General features: G+C 41.9%; 1 protein-coding gene across 1 annotated transcript in view; it reads left to right on the top strand.

The window, feature by feature from the left end:
* Nucleotides 1-19,273, top strand: part of acp7 (acid phosphatase 7, tartrate resistant (putative)) — a 104,312-nt gene that overhangs the window by 2,644 nt on the left and 82,395 nt on the right. Inside the window, exons 2-6 of the mRNA XM_080749946.1 lie at nt 257-384; nt 4,354-4,554; nt 5,414-5,596; nt 6,503-6,528; nt 9,951-10,048. Coding sequence (XP_080606072.1) covers nt 264-384; nt 4,354-4,554; nt 5,414-5,596; nt 6,503-6,528; nt 9,951-10,048 — 629 coding nt within the window. The 5' untranslated portion in view covers nt 257-263. The remainder of the gene's footprint in view (nt 1-256; nt 385-4,353; nt 4,555-5,413; nt 5,597-6,502; nt 6,529-9,950; nt 10,049-19,273) is intronic.

Genomic DNA, 19,273 nt, shown 5'->3' with positions numbered 1-19,273 from the left:
TGGCCAATGGCATTTTAATACCAAACAATAGGATCCAATAGTGATGTTAATGTGAAAAAAGAACAGGAAAAGTCCACTCATCCACTCTTTATGAATATCATAAGATATCACATGATAGTAGGTGAGATTGCTTTTAAAAACCATGTGACTTAAAAACAGAAGTGAGTTGTTTGTTTTATACTGTGTACTGTATGTGTGTGTGCTTCTTCTACTGTAAGCGTATTCTTAACAGGACTGTTCTTGTGTTGTTGTCCAGTGGTAAGATGTCGCCTCTTTATGCCGCCGCACTGAGCCTGTTTGCACCCCTGTTTGTCCTGGGTGAGCCCCCCACACAGGGACCCCCCATCTGGACCCAGCCAGAGCAGGTCCACCTGTCCTATCCAGGTAGGCACTGTCACAATTATTACATAATCGTCTTATTTGGTCATAATCGTTTTAATTTTTTTTTCATATATTTTCAAACTTTTTCAAAAATAGTGGAAATAGCAGATCTACAAGCTCACAACGCGTCGCGATGCGACACGTTGTGAGCTTGTAGATCGGCTATTTCCACTATCAATGTTATTTTTTAAGTATAATGTTGTCAAATATGTCAATATGTAATTTCTTTGTATATTTAGGTTACGTGTTATATCTGCCATGTGCAACTTCAAAGTCTAAAAGCCAAACAGAAATGTAATTGTCAACGACAAAAACACAATTAAATCGTTAATCGCAATTATTTAAGTGACAATTAATCGTCATGTAAAATGTCATATCGTGACAGCCCTATATCCAGGTAGGTCTTGATGAAGACCGGTTGCTGGTCGAACATGTTGCCTTGATTTTACGCCCTCTCCTGTTCTTTTTTGAGTGTTCGGATCTCGACTCTTTTTCAAGCTTTGGTTACCGTTGATCATTGAAGCACAAATCTAAGTTTTTAACTGAACTTTTATCTTCATGATGGTGCACCTCTTTGATCGATTGCTGCAACAGTCAGTTAATCCAATTATTCCATTTAGTCGATCGTAAAAATTATATATATATCAATAATTTTATAAAATAATCTATCCAAAGGCAAAAAAAGTTTCAAAGAAACTCAAGAAATGTCAACAATATTAAAAATGGCCAATCTACAAGCTCACAACACATCGCATTGAGGCGCATTGTGACTGTGAGCTTGTACATGTCCTGGACTGTATTCCCTGTGAATACATAACATGTATGTTACACTCCAAGATAGACGCCTTTTATAAAATCTGGGACCCCTACTTAAGATTCATCGGGCCCACACTGTCTGCTGCTGTGCTTAAAGGGTTCCCCTGTCGGCCTTGACTTCTATTTGTCGCTGTTTCACTTATCTTGAAGTTTCTTGACTGGTGCTGAACTGTGCTCAGTGAATCTAGTTCTCCATTCTGAGGGGTTCGTGGGGGGGCTGGGGATTGATTGCTTCGCTCATCATGTATTAATCTTTCCTATTGCCTGAGCTTGTTATGTTTATTCTTTTGTTTTTGTTGTTCCAGTTTGTTTGTCTCTTTTTCCTTTTCTTGTATAGTGTTGTGTGTTGTATAGTGTGTTGTCCAAATAATGTATGTTTGAAAATTTAATAAACATATTATTCAAAAAAATAAAAAATAAAAAATAACACTTAAAGGAGTAGTTCACCACTTTTCAACCTGTCTTCACATAATAGGTCCTCCTCACTAATGTTCATGATAAAATATCATTTTTTTCCCCTACTCAGTCCAAGTCTCCTAGGAGAGCTGTGGGAAGTTCCGAATCCATCGTCTTGTGACATCATCATTTTCAAAAAAAAAAGAAGTTAATCAATATTTTTGAAAAAAATATTTAGATTTTTATTATCGCAAGAACAACGGCTTCCACTTTAAAATTGCAACTTTTCAGGAATAGAAAGCCTGCAGTTTCTATAAACTGGATTGGCAATCGATGATGTCACAAGACGATGGGGTTCTGACCTGCCCACAGCCCTCCTCTGAGAAAAAAAAAGTGAGTGAGGACCAATTATATGAACATAGGTTGACAAGTGGTGGAGTGCCCCTTTAAGTGGTTAATAGATTTGTTGATTTAGAAAAAGTGTTTCTTGATTTTTCGATTGATCAAAAAGGAATCAACAGAGTAATCGCTAAGAAAATAAACGATAGTTGTAGCTCTACTTTGGTCTGAGCTCTTCAGCCACTTATACGTGTTATATTTAAAGTTATTATACAGTAAGTTATCTGAGCGAATGAATGGTTTCATTAAAGTGCAATAATCTGACTCTGGCTCCGCAGCTTTCTGAGGGCGAGATTTGCTCACACAGCTGTTAAAGCATCAGATATTAGAAGTTACAGTATATTACCACAGTGGATTCTCCGTCTTTACAAAGGTTAAACATATGGTAATAATACGCTGTCTCTTGGCCTCGAGATAAAATGAGTATCTCGTCCAATACTCGGCTTAACTAAGGATTGCTGCATCCTGCCAAAGGCCAGATCAAAAGCACCTCTCTTAGGCAACACCAGCTCCTTTTCTGTGAACTTTCTCTCGGGCTTACATGAGTGCATTCGTAAGATGATCCAGTGGAGCTGTTTGATCAGTCTGTCTCACGCACTGAATAATTAGGTCTCTTTTTTTTTACCCACCTCCAGGAGTGTCGCACCAAATTCTGGGCCCTGGGTACAAGGATTCACTGCGGGCATGAATATTCTTCATAGGGGGAGGGGGTTTAACCCATTTAGACGCATTATTACGCATTAAATATTTTGTGCTTTAACTATTGAAAAATAGCAGATATACAAGCTCACAGCGCGGCACCGAGTGCCGCGCTGCGAGCTTGTAGATTTGCTATTTTTGAAAAGTTGTGAAGATTTGTGCAAGTCTTTGAATATTTCAAATCGTTCTATGGTTTTTTGTTGAAAAACCTATGTTTCTATGTCAGTGGTGCTCAAACCTTTTCATGTGAAGGACCCCCAAAATTATATGTATTTGGCCACAGACCCCCCCCATCTCAAAATATTTAGTTCCATGGACTCCCCAGAAGCACATTTTTAGTTTGCTTAAAAATACAGTGGCCAAATTCCAAACCGTTGACTTGCTGACTCACTGACTTAGCCAAAGTCAGCGTGCGCGTTCACATTGGGGCATAAGGGCTTGAGGGTTGTTCCAATGTAAAATCGGTAAGTCCGTGAGGGTGCGGGAATGCCCCTTTTTGTTGACTTTCCTTAAGTCCGTACATTTGCAACCTTTGGCAAAGGAATTACCCACAGTTCATAGCGTTACTAGGGGAATCAGCTGGATCCTCCAAATGTCAATCATTTAAATGTGGAGATGAGTCATGAATCGTGGTTAGAACGTCAACAAGCGGTAGTGCTTTTTCACTGTTCTCAAAGGGAGACAGAATGGAAGATATGATATAGCCTATATATTTAGTTAAAAATAAGGGGGCACATGATAAGTGCAGAATATGGAAATACAATTTAAAACGAATAACATTATAATAACCCATAAACAGAAATTAAAATTAATAGATTAATGTAGACTATATCTAGCCTATTAAAATAATAATCAACAATCACATACTTTAAAGCAATTACTGTAAATAAGGACAGTAAAGATTTTTAAATGTGATGTAAAGTATGAATAAAACACTCATCTAGCAGTGGTTCTTTCTTAACCTTTTCAGGCAACAACCCCCAAAAGAATCATATTTGAACTGGTCAGGGGGCTTTGTATAACACTGTTCTATCGGGAAAATAGCAGATCTACATGCTCACAGCGCGAGGTGTTGTGAGCATGTAGATCTGCTATATCCACAATTTCTGCCTCTGATATATTTGGACAATGTTTTTGACACTTTAGATTAGAAATGTGCAGATAGGCCTACCCTCTATAAACTTCATGTTGGTTTGTTTACTGTTGAGAAAACAATGTCACACATTAATAATCATCTGGGGACCCCTCAACATAATTTGTGGTCCCCCAGGGGGTCCCAACCCACAGGTTGAGAACCACTGATCTAAAGTGCTGTTCCGTTCCCTTTGGAGCTGTACCCTCTAGCTGAGTCCACAGAAGTTCCTTTGCTCACCACTAGGGGGGTGTACCCTCAAGCCCTTACCATGTTGACGTCACCTAAGTCCGTGAGTTAACAGTCAACAGGGTTTAGGGGGGAGATTGGAATTTGGCCATTATATTCAAAGATTTGCACACATTTTCATGACTTTTCAAAAATAGCAGATCTACAAGCTCACGCGAGTGCCGAGTGCCGCGCTGTGAGCTTGTATATCTGCTATTTTTCAATAGCTAATAAGTATAGAATAATTAAGGCCCCTACCTGTGGGCCCTAGTAACTCAGTCCCACTTTCCCCCCCCTCCCAGGGATCCCAGCTGCCATGGAGGTCACCTGGACCACCTTCGACAAGGCCGAGAGCATGGTGGAGTTTGGTTTGTGGGGAGGTCGTCCCTTTGACCTGACCGCCACGGGCAACGCCACTCTGTTTGTTGACGGGGGATCGGAGAAGAGGAGCATGTACATCCACCGGGTCACACTCACTGGCCTCAAACCTGGCGCCACCTACAGTACGGTTGGGCGTGATCATTATTATACATAATCCCATTGAAACCGGGAAAGCATCCGTGTTGTTTTAGATTGTAACCAATTATTTGATATTTTGGCTATTCAAAAATCATGACAATCTTTGCAAATCTTTGAATATATCTTTAGTTTTAAAGTGAACATTTCTAACTCAAATGTTTGCTTCTGGGGGTCCCTGGAACAAAACATTTTGAGATGGGGGTCTGTGGGCCAAATACATTGGCCTACTTAGTCTAGACTAAGTCATAGTCAAATAAAAACATCCATAATACATACAATAAATCTTAAAGGGGCTACACCATGCATAATGAAAAATAAGTTGTATATAAATATTGGTCCATGTATTATGTTTTTAACCCCTGAAATGAAGATGGAAGAGTGTTAAGACTTTTTTTGTGTGGGGTAGAAAAACAGAAAAAGAAGAATAAAAAAAGTTAAATTCATGGCGAAGCCCCTTTGAGAGAGAGAAAAAAGTTTTTAATACTAAAATAAGGGGGTACCACGGGGAACCATATAATATTGCAATTGCCCAATAGCCTATATTGCACTTGGCATCAAAAGCAGAGAAAACAAAGTTAGTTTGCGTGCGCGTTCATGACTGCATGTGTATTTGGGGGAGAATGAGGTTATGAGTCCATCCATGCTGTCAGTTCTGGGAAGAAGCTGTTGTTTTCCAGTCACTTAGTCCTGACACTTATGTGACATTTCCATAGGACTTAGTTGTCATAATTGAATAATGGGGGTCTACCGTACACAATTCATACGAGTGTCTTCCTTATTGTCTGTGTGCTTTGCAGTGTACCACTGTGGCAGTGACCTTCACGTTGTCTGTGTGCTTTGCAGTGTACCACTGTGGCAGTGACCTTGGCTGGAGCGACGTGTTCACCTTCACCGCCCTGAACGAGAGTGCCAGCTTCAGCCCCAGGTTCGCCCTCTACGGCGACCTGGGCAACAAGAACCCCCAGTCTCTGGCCCGCCTGCAGAAAGAGACCCAGCTGGGCATGTACCATGCCATCCTACACATAGGTAATGTCTGTACCATGCCACCCTACACATAGGTAATGCATATACGTATGATGCCATCAGGGGTGTCACAGGGGTGGGTTAAAGTTAGCTCTGGTCCAGAGCGTTAGCTGCACGCTCTGACAGACCCGTCACTAAATTACTAGACTGGGATTTCTCAGCCCCTACGACTGCATCCAACTCAACCGCCGCTTATTTCCGGGTTGTGAACCGCTGTGTCTGCGGTGGCCGCTAGGTGGCTCGAGGTGGGTGCGTTTTATTTCATGACAAAAATAATGTATTTTACAGAGTGGGTGGGGTGCTGAGAGGTGTCCAACCGCAGAGAATAGACTTTAAACAACGCAAAACTACCTTTGGTTTGGTGAGTAGTGAAGTTGTTTAGTTTATTTTTACTCAAGTTGAGTGCTCGTAGGGGCTGAGAAATCCCGGTCTAGTCATTTAGCGACGGGTCTGTCAGAGCGGGAAGTGGGACTGAGTTTCTAGCGCGGTTTCAAGGTGGAGGGGCCTTCATTATTTTATACTAGCTATTGAACAAGAAAAACTCCACGCACACCGTCTTCAAATGCAAAAAGGGGATTTATTTGGGAATCACAACGTTTGGATCGTATTTAGATTTCTTTTTGCATTTGAAGACGGTGCCCCCCCCCCCAAAAAAAAATCTTTTTGGAAAATCTTTTTTTTTTTTTTTAAATAAAAAAAAATCTTTCTGAACCTCCATCTTCCCAAAACCAGAGAAAGACACAACGGTCTGAAATGGGACTTTGTGAGGATAGAAGGTGCTAGTGGGACCCCAAAAAAAAGGTTTTAAAATAGGAAAAGTGAATTTTCATGGTGTATCACCTTTAACTCTCTCACCTCCTAGTGGTTCCACGACCCCCTGTTCTAACCCACGTGATTTTGTGTTTTTAGGTGACTTCGCCTATGACATGCATGAGGTATTTCACTTTCAATTATTCTTTTTTTTTTTTTCAAAAGACCAATATCATGAGCTACTGTTGAACAGTTAAACTGACTACTGGGATGGGAAGTCTGTCGTCAAGGGCTTATTCTTTCAAAAGCTACTGAGATATTCACATAATTCCACAGTGACAGATGAGATTAACCCATTCAGAACGGGTAAACATATTGTGTATCATTATTTTATGCTTTAACTATTGAAAAATAGCAGATATACAAGCTCACAGCGCGGCACCGAGTGCCGCGCTGCGAGCTTGTAGATCTGCTATTTTTTTTAAATCATGAAAATTAGAATTTTTGACCCGATTCTATAAGTGTCTTTTGAATCCTTCTAAGACTTTTTGAAAAACCTACATTTCTATGTCAGCAATCTGGCCGGCCATCGTCAAAGAAAAGGTCCTTTTCACTTAACTGGAGCTCTGTTAGTCTGTTCTTGAGAGACTGTGGTTCTCAAACATTTTCATGTGAAGGACCCCCAAACTTATGTTTATTTGGCCACGGACACCCCATCTCAAAATATTTAGTTCCAGGGACCACCCAGAAGCAAAATTTGAGTTACAAACATTCGCTTTTGAAAATACATATATTCAAAGATTTGCACACATTTTCACGACTTTTTTCAAGAATAGCAGATCTACAAGCTCGCAGCGTGGCACTCGGTGCCGCGCTGTGAGCTTGTATATCTGCTATTTTTCAATAGTTAAAGCATTCAATATGCCCAGGCCTAAATGGGTTAAAGCCTCCTCACGTCCCCACACTCCTTCTCTGGGCTACCCGGTATTTATCAGCAGAACATTCGAAGGCCCACAGCTGTGGTTAACACACCGGTTGTGATTACCATTACACTGAAAAATGGCATTAATCCTCCGGTGAAAGACGGGGATTAGGGGCAAGTCACCCAAGTAGCTGACAAATTAAAAAAACTAAACGTCTCTCTAAAGTCCGAATTATGCATTTCCTCATTTTGAAAACATATTAGCTGCCATCTGTGACATTACAAGCATCATAACATATTCCAGTCCATAAGTGACAAATGTGTTATTTCCAAGAAATCGCTGTGTGGCTACACCATTCACATACTGTACTGTATCTATATATATTTCTTAAATATAGAGACAAATGACATGACACAGTGAGCTGGGTCCAATATCTTATCACCATAATTCATGCCTTGCTCTCAGCTGGAATGTCTAAGTCTGTCCTTTGGCCTCATTGATAATATGAATAGAAAAACAGAAAAAGGAATTCTGTCTGAAAGCTCATTAACTTTTTCGCCGCCGTTGACAGTCCTCACCGTCATTGAAAGGGTTAATACCATGGCGCCGTTGACGGTGAGGACTGTGAATCTTACTGTATATACAGTAAAGATATTATTACTTACTTAATGTCGCTCCGGTCCCGCTCGCATCGGTAATGTCGGCGATTTGTTTACAACGCACGTTGGGCGTGCACGCGAAGTGAAGCTCCTCAATGTTAAGTCAATGGAGAGGCCCATAAAGAAACTTCATTTAAACAAAATAGCCATTTTGAGACATTTTGCAGCAGATCTAAATGTAAACAAGGCACAAGGCAGGGCGCAGCCATCTTCATCTTCTTGTCGCACACTGTCATGTGACTAGATGACGTAATCGTTGCCGTCAAGTGATAATCCAAAAAAACAAAAACAACCCCCTTCCGGCCCTTCAAAATAATAGCGGCGGCCGACGGAGGAAACGACGTGGCACCGAGGCACCAAGCAACCTTCAGATTAAGAGGCAGTAGATGTGTTAACCCATTTAGGTCTAGAATTATTGAATGCTTTAACCAGTGAAAAATAGCAGATATACAAGCTCACAGCGCGGCACCGAGTGCCGCGCTGCGAGCTTGTAGATCTGATATTTTTGGAAAAAGTAGTGAAAATGTGTGCAAATCTTTGAATATGTGTATTTTCGAACGTTTGTAACTAAAATTTTGCTTCTGGGTGGTCCCTGGAACTAAATATGTTGAATGGGGGTCCGTGGCCAAATAAATATCATTTTGGGGGTCCTTCACATGAAAAGGAACCACTGACATAGTAGTCTCCAAAGAACCGACTAACTGAGCTCCAGTTATGTGAAAAGGACCTTTTCTTTGACGATGGCTAGCCAGATTGCTGACACAGAAACATCGTTTTTTCAAACAACCTTAGAAGGATTCAAAAGACACTTATAGAATCGGGTCAAAATTCTAATTTTCACGATTTTTCAAAAATAGCAGATCTACAAGCTCGCAGCGTGGTGCCGCGCTGTGAGCTTGTATATCTGCTATTTCTCAATAGTTAAAGCATAAAATATTGATACACAATAATGTGTAGCCATTCTAAATGGGTTTTAATGGCCGTGGCAGTGAAACCCGACAGGACAGCCATGGACCGCACCGTGTTTTGAAAACTCCGAAGCCACCATTAGGACGCGGGAGAGAAGTAATGGCCTCTGGTTTCATTGAGGTTTACTCGGTATGCACATGATGGGACATTCCTGAAGGCTTCTGGAAAAATGACTTACTGGATTCTTACAACAAACTTGGCAGAGCATCAGTGGCTAGAGAGAAGAAGAGAGAAAAAAACAAAACAAAAAAACATACTTTTCATCCCAGTCAGGGAGTCCAGTTGGATAGCACCGTATACTAGGCTTATCTCTGACTATGTCATCCATGTCATGTCCTTTGGACTGTCATTTGTATTGTCATTTTTGCATGAACCCATTAAAACCCAGGAAAGCATCTGACATTTTTAGATTTTAGCGTTGGTATACAAATCTGTGTGAGAACTGGGGTTAGGGTTATAGGGATTTAGAATCCCGCCTCAGTTCTTAGTTACCCCATTAACGCGCCATTCCCACCGGACGCGATAAAGATAACGATAACAATATGTTGGCGTTCACATCGATTATGGCGGCTTTATCGTTGTGGCGTGGACGCTACCATCCACTTCAATTGAAAACGATATGTTTTATCGTTATCGCGCACAGTGGAAAAGGGCCTTACGACCTGGAACTCAACGCATATTGTATTGCGCAAACCATTATTTTATGCTTTAACTATTAAAAAATAACAGATATACAAGCTCACAGCGCTGCGCCGCACATCTTTGAATATATCTTTGTTAAAGCGAACATTTGAAACTCAAAGATGGGGTCCAAATACATGACATTTTGGTGGTCCTTGACATGAAAATGTTTGAGAATCACTGATTTAGAAGACGGTCAAAATATTAAAAGACTTGCACAAATTTGCACAAAAAAAGCAGATCTACAAGCTCGCAGTGAGCTTAGCTAAAGCATAAAAATAATGGTTAAAGTTGTTCCAGGTCTTAATGGGTTGATTATAAATGAAAAGAAACAAAAAGTGCTGTACGTTCAATGTCCTGATGGATGTGTTCCAGGACAACGCCAGGATCGGAGACGAGTTCATGAGGCAGATCCAGTCCATAGCTGCGTATGTGCCCTACATGACCTGTCCTGGGAACCACGAAAATACTTAGTAGGTATCTCTGTCTGTCTGTCTGTCTGTCTCTCTCTCTCTCTCTCTCTCATTGTGTCTGTCTGTCTGTCTGTATGTAACCTTCCATCTCGGGCTCACCTTACCGCTAATGTACCTGACACAATACTTCCAAAACGTCAAGGATGTTCGCAATTATAGCACCAGAGGCAGCTCCGCAGATCACGTCCAACCCAGATTTGGCTTAAACAAAGGGTTAAATTGGTTCTCCTGCTATGCCGCTAAAATGTGGAACTTAAAGGAGTGGTCTTAAAGGAGTGTACATCCCTACCTTCCTTTAAAACCGCTCTGAAAAGCCACTTACAGGCGGCTGCTACTTGAAACTGGTAAAAGAAAACAAAGCCTGTCCTTTCTATGTAAATACCATTTATTTTGCATTGTGTTTTACGACTGTTTTATTTGTATTTTTATATTTTCTGCACAATACTGTGTTTTATTTGTCTGTCATTCAATGTTATATGAGTTAAAAAAAAGGACCCCATTTGAAACAAGCCCAAAAGCCTTTTTGATGTGTTCTTTTAGTTGACCGTGGTACAGCGAACTGTACCGTCATGACACTGTACCTTTTCCTACGCAAACTTCTAATAAAGTCTTTAATCAATCAATCAATCAATCAATCAATCAAAACATTGACATGCATGTGTAAACAGCACACATGGAGCACACGTTCAGTGCTAGGATTTTAAAGCCTTTAAGGTAACGTTATCTATACTATAATTTTGCGAATGTCTGTCTGAGTGAGTGAGTGAGTGAGTGTCTGTATGTCTGTATGAAACAGCGTTTCTCCTCGGTGGCTGGAGCAATTGACCTGAAATCGCATCACCATCAGCATATGAACACACCTGACATAACTGTGAAGCCCGTTTGTCACTTTCACAAATCGTATGCTGTATAATAGCATTTTTATGGTGTATCTGTATCTATTTAGCCTACAGTACCTTTTGTGACCACACATGTTAAGGGAGGGGCGCTGTTGTTCAGGCCATGCACAATCACACACAAACCCACACACACACACACACACACACACACACACACACACACACGGGGGGGGGGGGGGGGGGAGTGTGTGTGTGTGCAGGCAGGCGGGCGGGCGGGCGGGCGGGGGGGGGGGCTTAGCCATTAAACGAAACGGGTATTTCTTACATTGATGCTCCTACATATTATCATGCAAGCACCAGTTAAAGTTACTTTCCATTGTCTGTAGCCATTAAACGAAACAGGTATTTCTTACATTGATGCTCCTACATATTATCATGCAAGCACCAGTTAAAGTTACTTTCCATCCCTCATATACTGTGTGCACAGTGCACATCCCATAACCCACACTGCACATAATTTCGGAGCTCATATCTTTGAACGGGTAAGGGCTAGTTATAAAGAGTTTATAAGCTGCGAGTCAACAGGGAAGCCAGGAAGACTCCCCTCTGCTCCCCGTTAGCCAACGTTTAGCTTCTTTACATTCATCGCCACATGCCAGTTGTGGATAGTAACTAAGTATTTACTCAAGTACTGTACTTGAGCACAATTTTGAGATAATTTTACTTTACTTGATTATTTCCAGTTCCATTACTTTAAACCAGGGGTCTTCAACAGGGGGTCCAGAACCCCTAGGGGGTCCACAGAGTTACTACAGGGGGTCCTCCAAATCAGTGTGTGACAGAAACCTTTTTTTTCCTTTTTTATATGAACTACTTCAACCCTAGCGTCCATATTCGGAGAACTTTAGCCAAAAATAGCAGATCTACAAGCTCACAACGCCTCGCACTGCGAGGCGTTGTGAGCTTGTAGATTGGCTATTTTTGGCAAAAAGCTTTGGTGTAGAGGGGAAAAAGAGCAGACTAAGTACAGAGTGAAAGGTCAGGTTTATTAAGTATTGCCGGTTCAAGTGGTTAAATATCTGAAAACCCAGATTGACATGAATCCAAAACATACTGATGATCATTGCTGTCAAACCATGAAACTATGGAATCTATAAAAAGGTTGTGGGGGGTCCCTGATTCATCTCTCTCTCAACTAAGGGGTCCTTGGCCTGAACACGTTGAAGACCCCCTGCTTTATACCTCTACTCCACTACTATCTCAGAGGCAAAGCATGTACTTTTTACTCCACTACGATTATTTGACAGCTTTATTAACTAGTCACTCTGCAGAGTTACATTATTATTAGAAAACACACATCAACCAATTACTTTGGCTATTCAAAAACAGCTAAGTTTGTATTTCAGAAGATTTTAAAAACTTAATGCCAGTACAGTTGTTCTTTTACTCATGCATTTTTTAATGCATACTGTACGTACACTTACAGTACAAATAGGGTGACCAGACGTCCCGGTTTGGCCGGGACTGTCCGGTTTTCAACCTGCTTGTCCCAGTGTCCCAACAAATATCTCTAACACACTAATATGTCCCGGTTTTCAACATTAACTATAAAATTGTCCCGGTTTTTGCCAGAATTACAATAATAGTAGCTGTTTTCAGTGGTTGCATAAACATTTATCATGTTCTTTTCATGTACACATGCTCACCTAACAATCAGAGAACATGAACAAATTGTGTGTCTGAATTCAACGCTGAGGCTGTTTGTCAATCACTCACTGCCTGTATGCAACCCTGCCGTGTGTATGTGCGCATGCACGAACGTTGGAGAATGGGCATGCGTGTACGTGGTAACGTGTGCATTGCTTTGAGGGTCCCGGTTTTAGGCAACAGTGGTTCACGTCCCGTCTAGTCTACATGATGATATCGCTGCTTTTACTATTAAGTTACTTCTCCAACCACTGCCACATTCCACGCGGGTCACGTTACCCATTATGATCAACAACAATGTTTTGGAGGGGCGGGCGGTTATGGCAAAGTCACCAGTACAGTATTTCTTATTAGTTTGAAAGACTTTGCCAGACGTCCACCCCCCCGAAAAAACAATCCATAACCAGCTACCAGGGACGTGCTGGCCATAGGGAAAAGCGGAACAACTCCCGAACGGCCGGTTCATTCCCGGCCGTTCCAGGCCGGCCATTAGGGGAAAAAAAATAATAAAATGTCGACCTTTGTTCCATTTTGGGGGCTGGGCGGCCAACAAAGTAAATCGTCACTGTCGGGCAGAATCCTTGTATCTCCAAGTTTCAAATTCATACAATTTTTCGCAAAGCAAAGCCCTGCTTCATCATATAAGGCTGTTGCACAAAAGTAGTGAAAACAGCAGATCTACAAGCACACAACGCCTCGCAGTGCGAGGCGTTGTGTGCTTGTAGATCTGCTGTTTTCACTAGTTTAAATCATTTTTAAAATGATAAATACAAAACAAACGGTTTTGGACATACAAGGTTTCCACCCGACAACAACGAAATATAACCCATGTACAGTAATTGTCCCACTGGCTTGTCACTTGTCATGATTTGAAATGGCAAATCTTTGAGATCTCTCTATAGCGCGCAATGAGGGCCTCTCCAACTCTTTTTCCTGGGCTAAATCAGGGGCCCAGCATGTCCCTGCCAGCTACTGTAACTGTGAAGTGGGGGGGAAAGGGGGGTTGAATCTCAGAAAAACAACCCCACTCCTGGGGTCAACCGCAACTTTTCCACTGCAGAAAACACTTTGGTCTGTCGCACACTATCCACACTGTGCTGTTGGGAACAGATGGGAGCTATTTTGGTCTCTGAAGGCCTGGATCAGCTTCAGGGACCGCCAACATCTAAACAAGTCGACGCTTTCCAAAACAAACCAAAAACAAACACTTATAAAAGTGACTCGCGTTAACGGTCAGGTCATCCTCCATGCTCTCCTGGCCGCTCCAGACAGTAGCTGGTCGGGGATCTTAGTTTGATCATTCTCGCCATATGAAACGGGTTCTCAAATGTTTTTTTATTTTTTATTTTTTTCAAGGACCCCCAGTTTGGTATGCATTAACGCCGCGGAGCACCATAGTGTACGAAACCCTCAAACTGCCCCCAAACTACCCCCAAAGGCCCCTGCCCTTTTATCTGTCTGTAAAAAGTGCCCTCTCCACACCATGAAGGGAGTTTTTGAAGCGGTGAAAGCCGCTTCCAATGAGTGGCTTTGTGTGTTTTATCAAAAACAAAATGTCTGTCACCTCATGTCCATATATGGTCATTCCAGTCCAGAATGAACAGGTTTTATCTGTCCTGTACGTCCAGAATAGCAGTCCAGAATGAATAGGGGTTTTCAAAAACAAAATGTGTGTCCCATGTCCATATAATGGTCATATCAGTCCAGAATGAACAGGTTTTATCTGTCCCGTCCGTCCGTATGTGTGTAGTGTCTGTCCCGGTCTGATGATTGGATACTTTGAGGATTGGTCAAGCTTCACATGACAATTCGGCCCTCCAGATAAAATCATTAATTAATTCAGAATATAAAGAATGTATAGATCACAGAGTTCATAACTCTAGAACACATAGAATAAAAGTTCACCGCTTCACTTCGAACCGAGGTTTGATTTTTATATGCTGAAAGAAATGCAAATGCCTCCTTTTGCATGCCATACCTGAAGGCAGCATTCAAGAGAATTGCCTTGTCCAAACTCTCCTGAACTTGAATGCAGCATCTTATGTTGAAAGAATTGCCCTCTCTGTGTAGAAATCCTCAACGCGTCGCAGTGTAACGTGTTGTGAGCTTGGAGGTCTGCTATTTTCACCGAAAGGCCCTTTTAGAAATTTCAGTCCCTGCCTCTCTAACATTCTCTGCACGTCCCTGAAAACCCTCAAACTATCAGTGTGTAGTACTATGTGCAGATCCACAATCTACACATAGCAGATCTGCATTGTGAGCTTTTAGACTGGCTGAGATTTGGAGTAGAGGGGCAAAAAGTAAGAGACCCAAGTACAGGCCCCTGGTGGACTCCGGGTTAACTAAGAATAGTACAGTATATACTGTAGGGTTAAGTGTGTAAGCAGAGCAGAGGATAAATGGACGTTTCTAATCTCCCTGCCACTCAAAGCACTTTAATGAAACCCTAGTCCTATTCATTTTGTAGTTTTTATGTGCAGGTTATAAACTACAAAAGAGGAAGAAAAAAAAAAACAGGTCCACCTCACCTTATAGTACACATAACCTACTGTACATCATATGACATGGTATGCATTTTCATAGTGGCGCTATGCTTTCTGTTCTGTGTGCGTAGCGTACTGTATGTGGGATGCCCGTGTGCGCACGTGTGTGTGTGTGTTAGGGCATTAACGAAAAAGTCGACAAGTCGACTCAGTCGACTTCATTACACAAGTTGACTCCCACCAGAGAAAGTCGAAGTTGAAAAAAAAAAACGTTCTATTGTTAAAATAGCAGATCTACATGCTCACAACATGCTCACTACAAGCAGATCTACATGCTCACAACATGCTCACTACAAGCAGATCTACATGCTCACAACGCCTCGCGTTTTCTTTTTGCTATTTTCACAATTTCTGCCTCTATATATTTGACAATTTCGCCAATGTTTAATTTGTCATTTTAGAGGTGTTAAAAAGTCCTTAAATTGGCACTTTAGAAATGTGAACATACCCTCTATACACTTAAACTTTATGTTGGTTTGTTTACAGTTGAGTGAGAAAACCATGTTAAGTTAATCATCTGGGGAACCCGCAAAATAATTGGGGGGTCGTGTGTGATGTGACGACGTCATCAAACGATAAAGTCGACTTCAACTCAACTTTTTACTGAGTCTAGTCGACTTGCAAAAATCACAAGTCGTTAATGCCCTAGTGTGTGTGTGTTTAGACTTCAAAGCAGGAAAACGGAACAAAGCCAAGGCCTAATTCATTACGTACAGAGCATTTGGCTTTACAGCCCCCAAAACAACCCCACTTCAGCATAATTATCAATGTTTTGTTCAAGTTGCAGTTCCTGTTTACCACTTCAGGTAGGTCTGCAGGTGCGGTAGGCTCACCAGATGCGGCATATTGTCACTGTCGGGCAGAAACCTCGTATCTCCAAGTTTCAAATTAGTATGTGTTTTCGCTAAGTAAAGCCCTGCTTCATCATACAAGGCCGTCGCACAAAATTAGTGAAAACAGCAGATCTACAAGCACACAACGCCTCGCGGTGCGAGGCGTTGTGTGCTTGTAGGTCGGCTGTTTTCACTAGTTTAGTTCATTTTTTAAATGATAAATTCAAAACGAACGCTTTTGGACATACAAGGTTTCCATCCGACAACAACGATATCCACCTGGAAATCTGTTTGAATTGAGGTCAGCCAGCCATGTTTTAACCATTAGTTTTGAACCTGTTTAGTACAGCAGTGGTTCTCAAACGTTTAATTTTAAGGACCCCATAATTCTCAGAGTCTCTCTTAGAGTCTCTCAGAGTTACAGACCTGTGAGGGTCCATTTGGAGCGAGGCGTGTGAGGGTCCATTTGGAGCGAGGCGTTGTGAACTTGTAGGTCTGCTATTTTTACTCATTTGGGTCCCGGCCAAACTGTCTTTGGTTCTTGAGCTAAAAGGTTAAAGGGATATTTCACTTTCAAAAAAAACTTTTGGTAATTTTATCATCTAATCAGGCTTTTTAACACTTATGTTGCAATGATTTTTTACTCTTCAATGTCCCGCGATGCCATGGTCTCCATAGACCTCCATGTAATTTATAGTGCACGGATCGTGCACGCCCATGACTAGATGATGCACCATGTGTGTGCACACTGTTCACAGCTTTTAAAACAAAAAAATCCGCTTGGAAATCCGTTTTTTCCATTCTCCCAAACAATTATTACAAATAAATGAAAAAAGTTATCAAAAAAACACGCCCTGCTCACATATTAGGATGAGTCACTAGAAAACATCATGGGTGTTTTTAATGAATCTATCATGGTTAAAATGGAGTTTGAAGTTACATTGGGTGTGTATGGGGAGGCGTCCTGCATGTGGAGGGCCTGATAACATTTACATCAAATATCTAAATATTGAATCAAGCAAATTAACTGTTCTGGGTGTTCTAAAAGCCTGATTAGACGATAAAATTACCAAAAGTTTTTTTTTTTTTTTTAAGTGAAATACCTCTTTCTCTTACTTAGATTGCTCCTTCATTTGAAACCCACTCTGGCTTTACCATCGTGTTCGCCAGACGCATACGTGTGTTTCCTTTAGTGAGATAATATTTGAACCCGTTCCAGTCAATTCCAGGCCTTTGGTTCCCTGATATCTTGATCAGTGTTTCCAATCCAGTGAAAACAAAGCTCAGGGGGCCTCACCTCAGGCGTGTATATCGTCCCTGTCGGGCAGAAACCTCGTATCTCCAAGTTTCAAATTTGTACATTTTTTTCCGTAAAGTAAAGCCCTGGTTCATCACACAAGACTATTGCACAAAACTAGTGAAAATAGCTGATCTGCAAGCACACAACGCCTCGCGCGTTGTGTGCTTGTAGATCGGCTATTTTCACTAGTTTAGATCCTTTTTAAAGCGATAAACAGCGGCGGCTCTAGAGAATTGTGACTGCGGGGACTATGGGGGAGCTGGCTTTTTTAGAGCGGAGCTAATTCATTTTGGCAACAAACAATAATGAATAGTACCAATATGACAAACGTGATTCACTCACACCTAGGGTATGGATAACTGAACAGACCAGATCATTCCAAATCTGAGGACTGTAGGTGATCGGGATAGGGTTTTTGTGAGGCTGAAGATGCTTTCCAGCATGAAAAGTATGATTTTATAGCACGGTTTACATAGAAGTCAGTCAATTGTCTTTCACATATTCATATACATTTTATTTATTTATTCCTTTTTCATCAGTATTGGGTTTGTGGGGTGGGGGGGCTTAGTGGGTGCTAAGCCTTCATCAGGGGGGGCTAAAGCCCCCTCTAGCCCCCCCCCCCCTGGAGCCGCCACTGACGATAAATACAAAACGGACAGTTTTGGACATAAAAGGTTTCCACCCGACAACAACGATATATAATATCCCGCGGATCAGCGTCAGGGAGTTATCGGGGTTTAAGGTGTGTTTGTGTGCACTGTACATTAACCCATTTAGGCCTAGAATTATTGAATGCTTTAACCAGTGAAAAATAGCAGATATACCAGCTCACAGCGCGGCACCGAGTGCCGCGCTGCAAGCTTGTAGATCTGCTATTTTTGAAAAAGTCGTGAAAATGTGTGCAAATCTTTGAATATATGTATTTTCAAAGCATTTTTTCAAAGTATTTGGCCACGGGGTCCGTGGCCAAATACATCTCATTTTGGGGGTCCTTCACATGAAAAGGTTTGAGAACCACTGACATAGTAGTCTCTCAAGAACAAACTAACCGAGCTCCAGTTAAGTGAAAAGGACCTTTTCTTTGACGATGGCTAGCCAGATTGCTGACATAGAAACGTAGGGTTTTCAAAAAATCTTAGAAGGATTCCAAAGACACTTATAGAATCGTGTCAAAATTCTAAATTTCACGATTTTTCAAAAATAGCAGATCTACAAGCTCGCAGTGCGGCACTCGGTGCCGCGCTGTGAGCTTGTATATCTGCTATTTTTCAATAGTTAAAGCATAAAATAATGATACACAATATTAGTGTACCCGTTCTGAATGGGTTTTAACGGAGGATATACTGTACAAGCGACTGATCTCCGCACCACGTGGTGTTTGTACAGCCCCGGAGGTGGTCGTCGTCGCCTTGTCTTTGGCGTTGTGTAATAACGTGCCCACCGCCTCACTCCGCCTGGCCTCAATTAAGGCTCCTGCTAACAGTAGCCTGTGTTTCTTGGCACGCTCACCTTGACACCAGAACTTGATATGGAGACCCTGGCTTCGCTGCGTTACATAACCAGACTCTCTTGCAGCTTCCAGACGTATACGCTATGTATGGATGTGTTGTTGTTCTGCGGTTACTCTTAACCCGTTTAGACCTGAGCACCAGCGAGGCGGTGTGCGCTTGTAGATCGGCTTTTTAAAATGAGAAGTTCAGTCACCCGAGAGAGACTTGGAGTAGAACCGCTGCTCCTGCACTTGGAAAGGAGTCAGCTTAGGTGGTTCGGGCATCTAGTACCGATGCCCCCCGAGCGCCTTCCTAGGAAGGTCCTCGATGCACGTCCCACTGGGACGAGACTCCGTGGCAGACCAAAGACCAGGTGGAAGGATTATATCTCCAAACTGTCTTGGGAACGCCTCGGTATACTCCCTGCGGGAGTGGAGGAAGTTGCTTGGGATAAGGAAATCTGGAAGTCTCAGTTGGAACTGTTACCCCCGCGACCCGATTCCGGATAAGCGA

This window comes from Nannobrachium achirus (assembly GCF_963921795.1).
Source record: "Nannobrachium achirus genome assembly, chromosome: 20".
Taxonomy (NCBI): domain Eukaryota; kingdom Metazoa; phylum Chordata; class Actinopteri; order Myctophiformes; family Myctophidae; genus Nannobrachium; species Nannobrachium achirus.
Note: the sequence above shows the minus strand (reverse complement) of the source record. Positions and strands in the feature narration are given on the sequence as shown.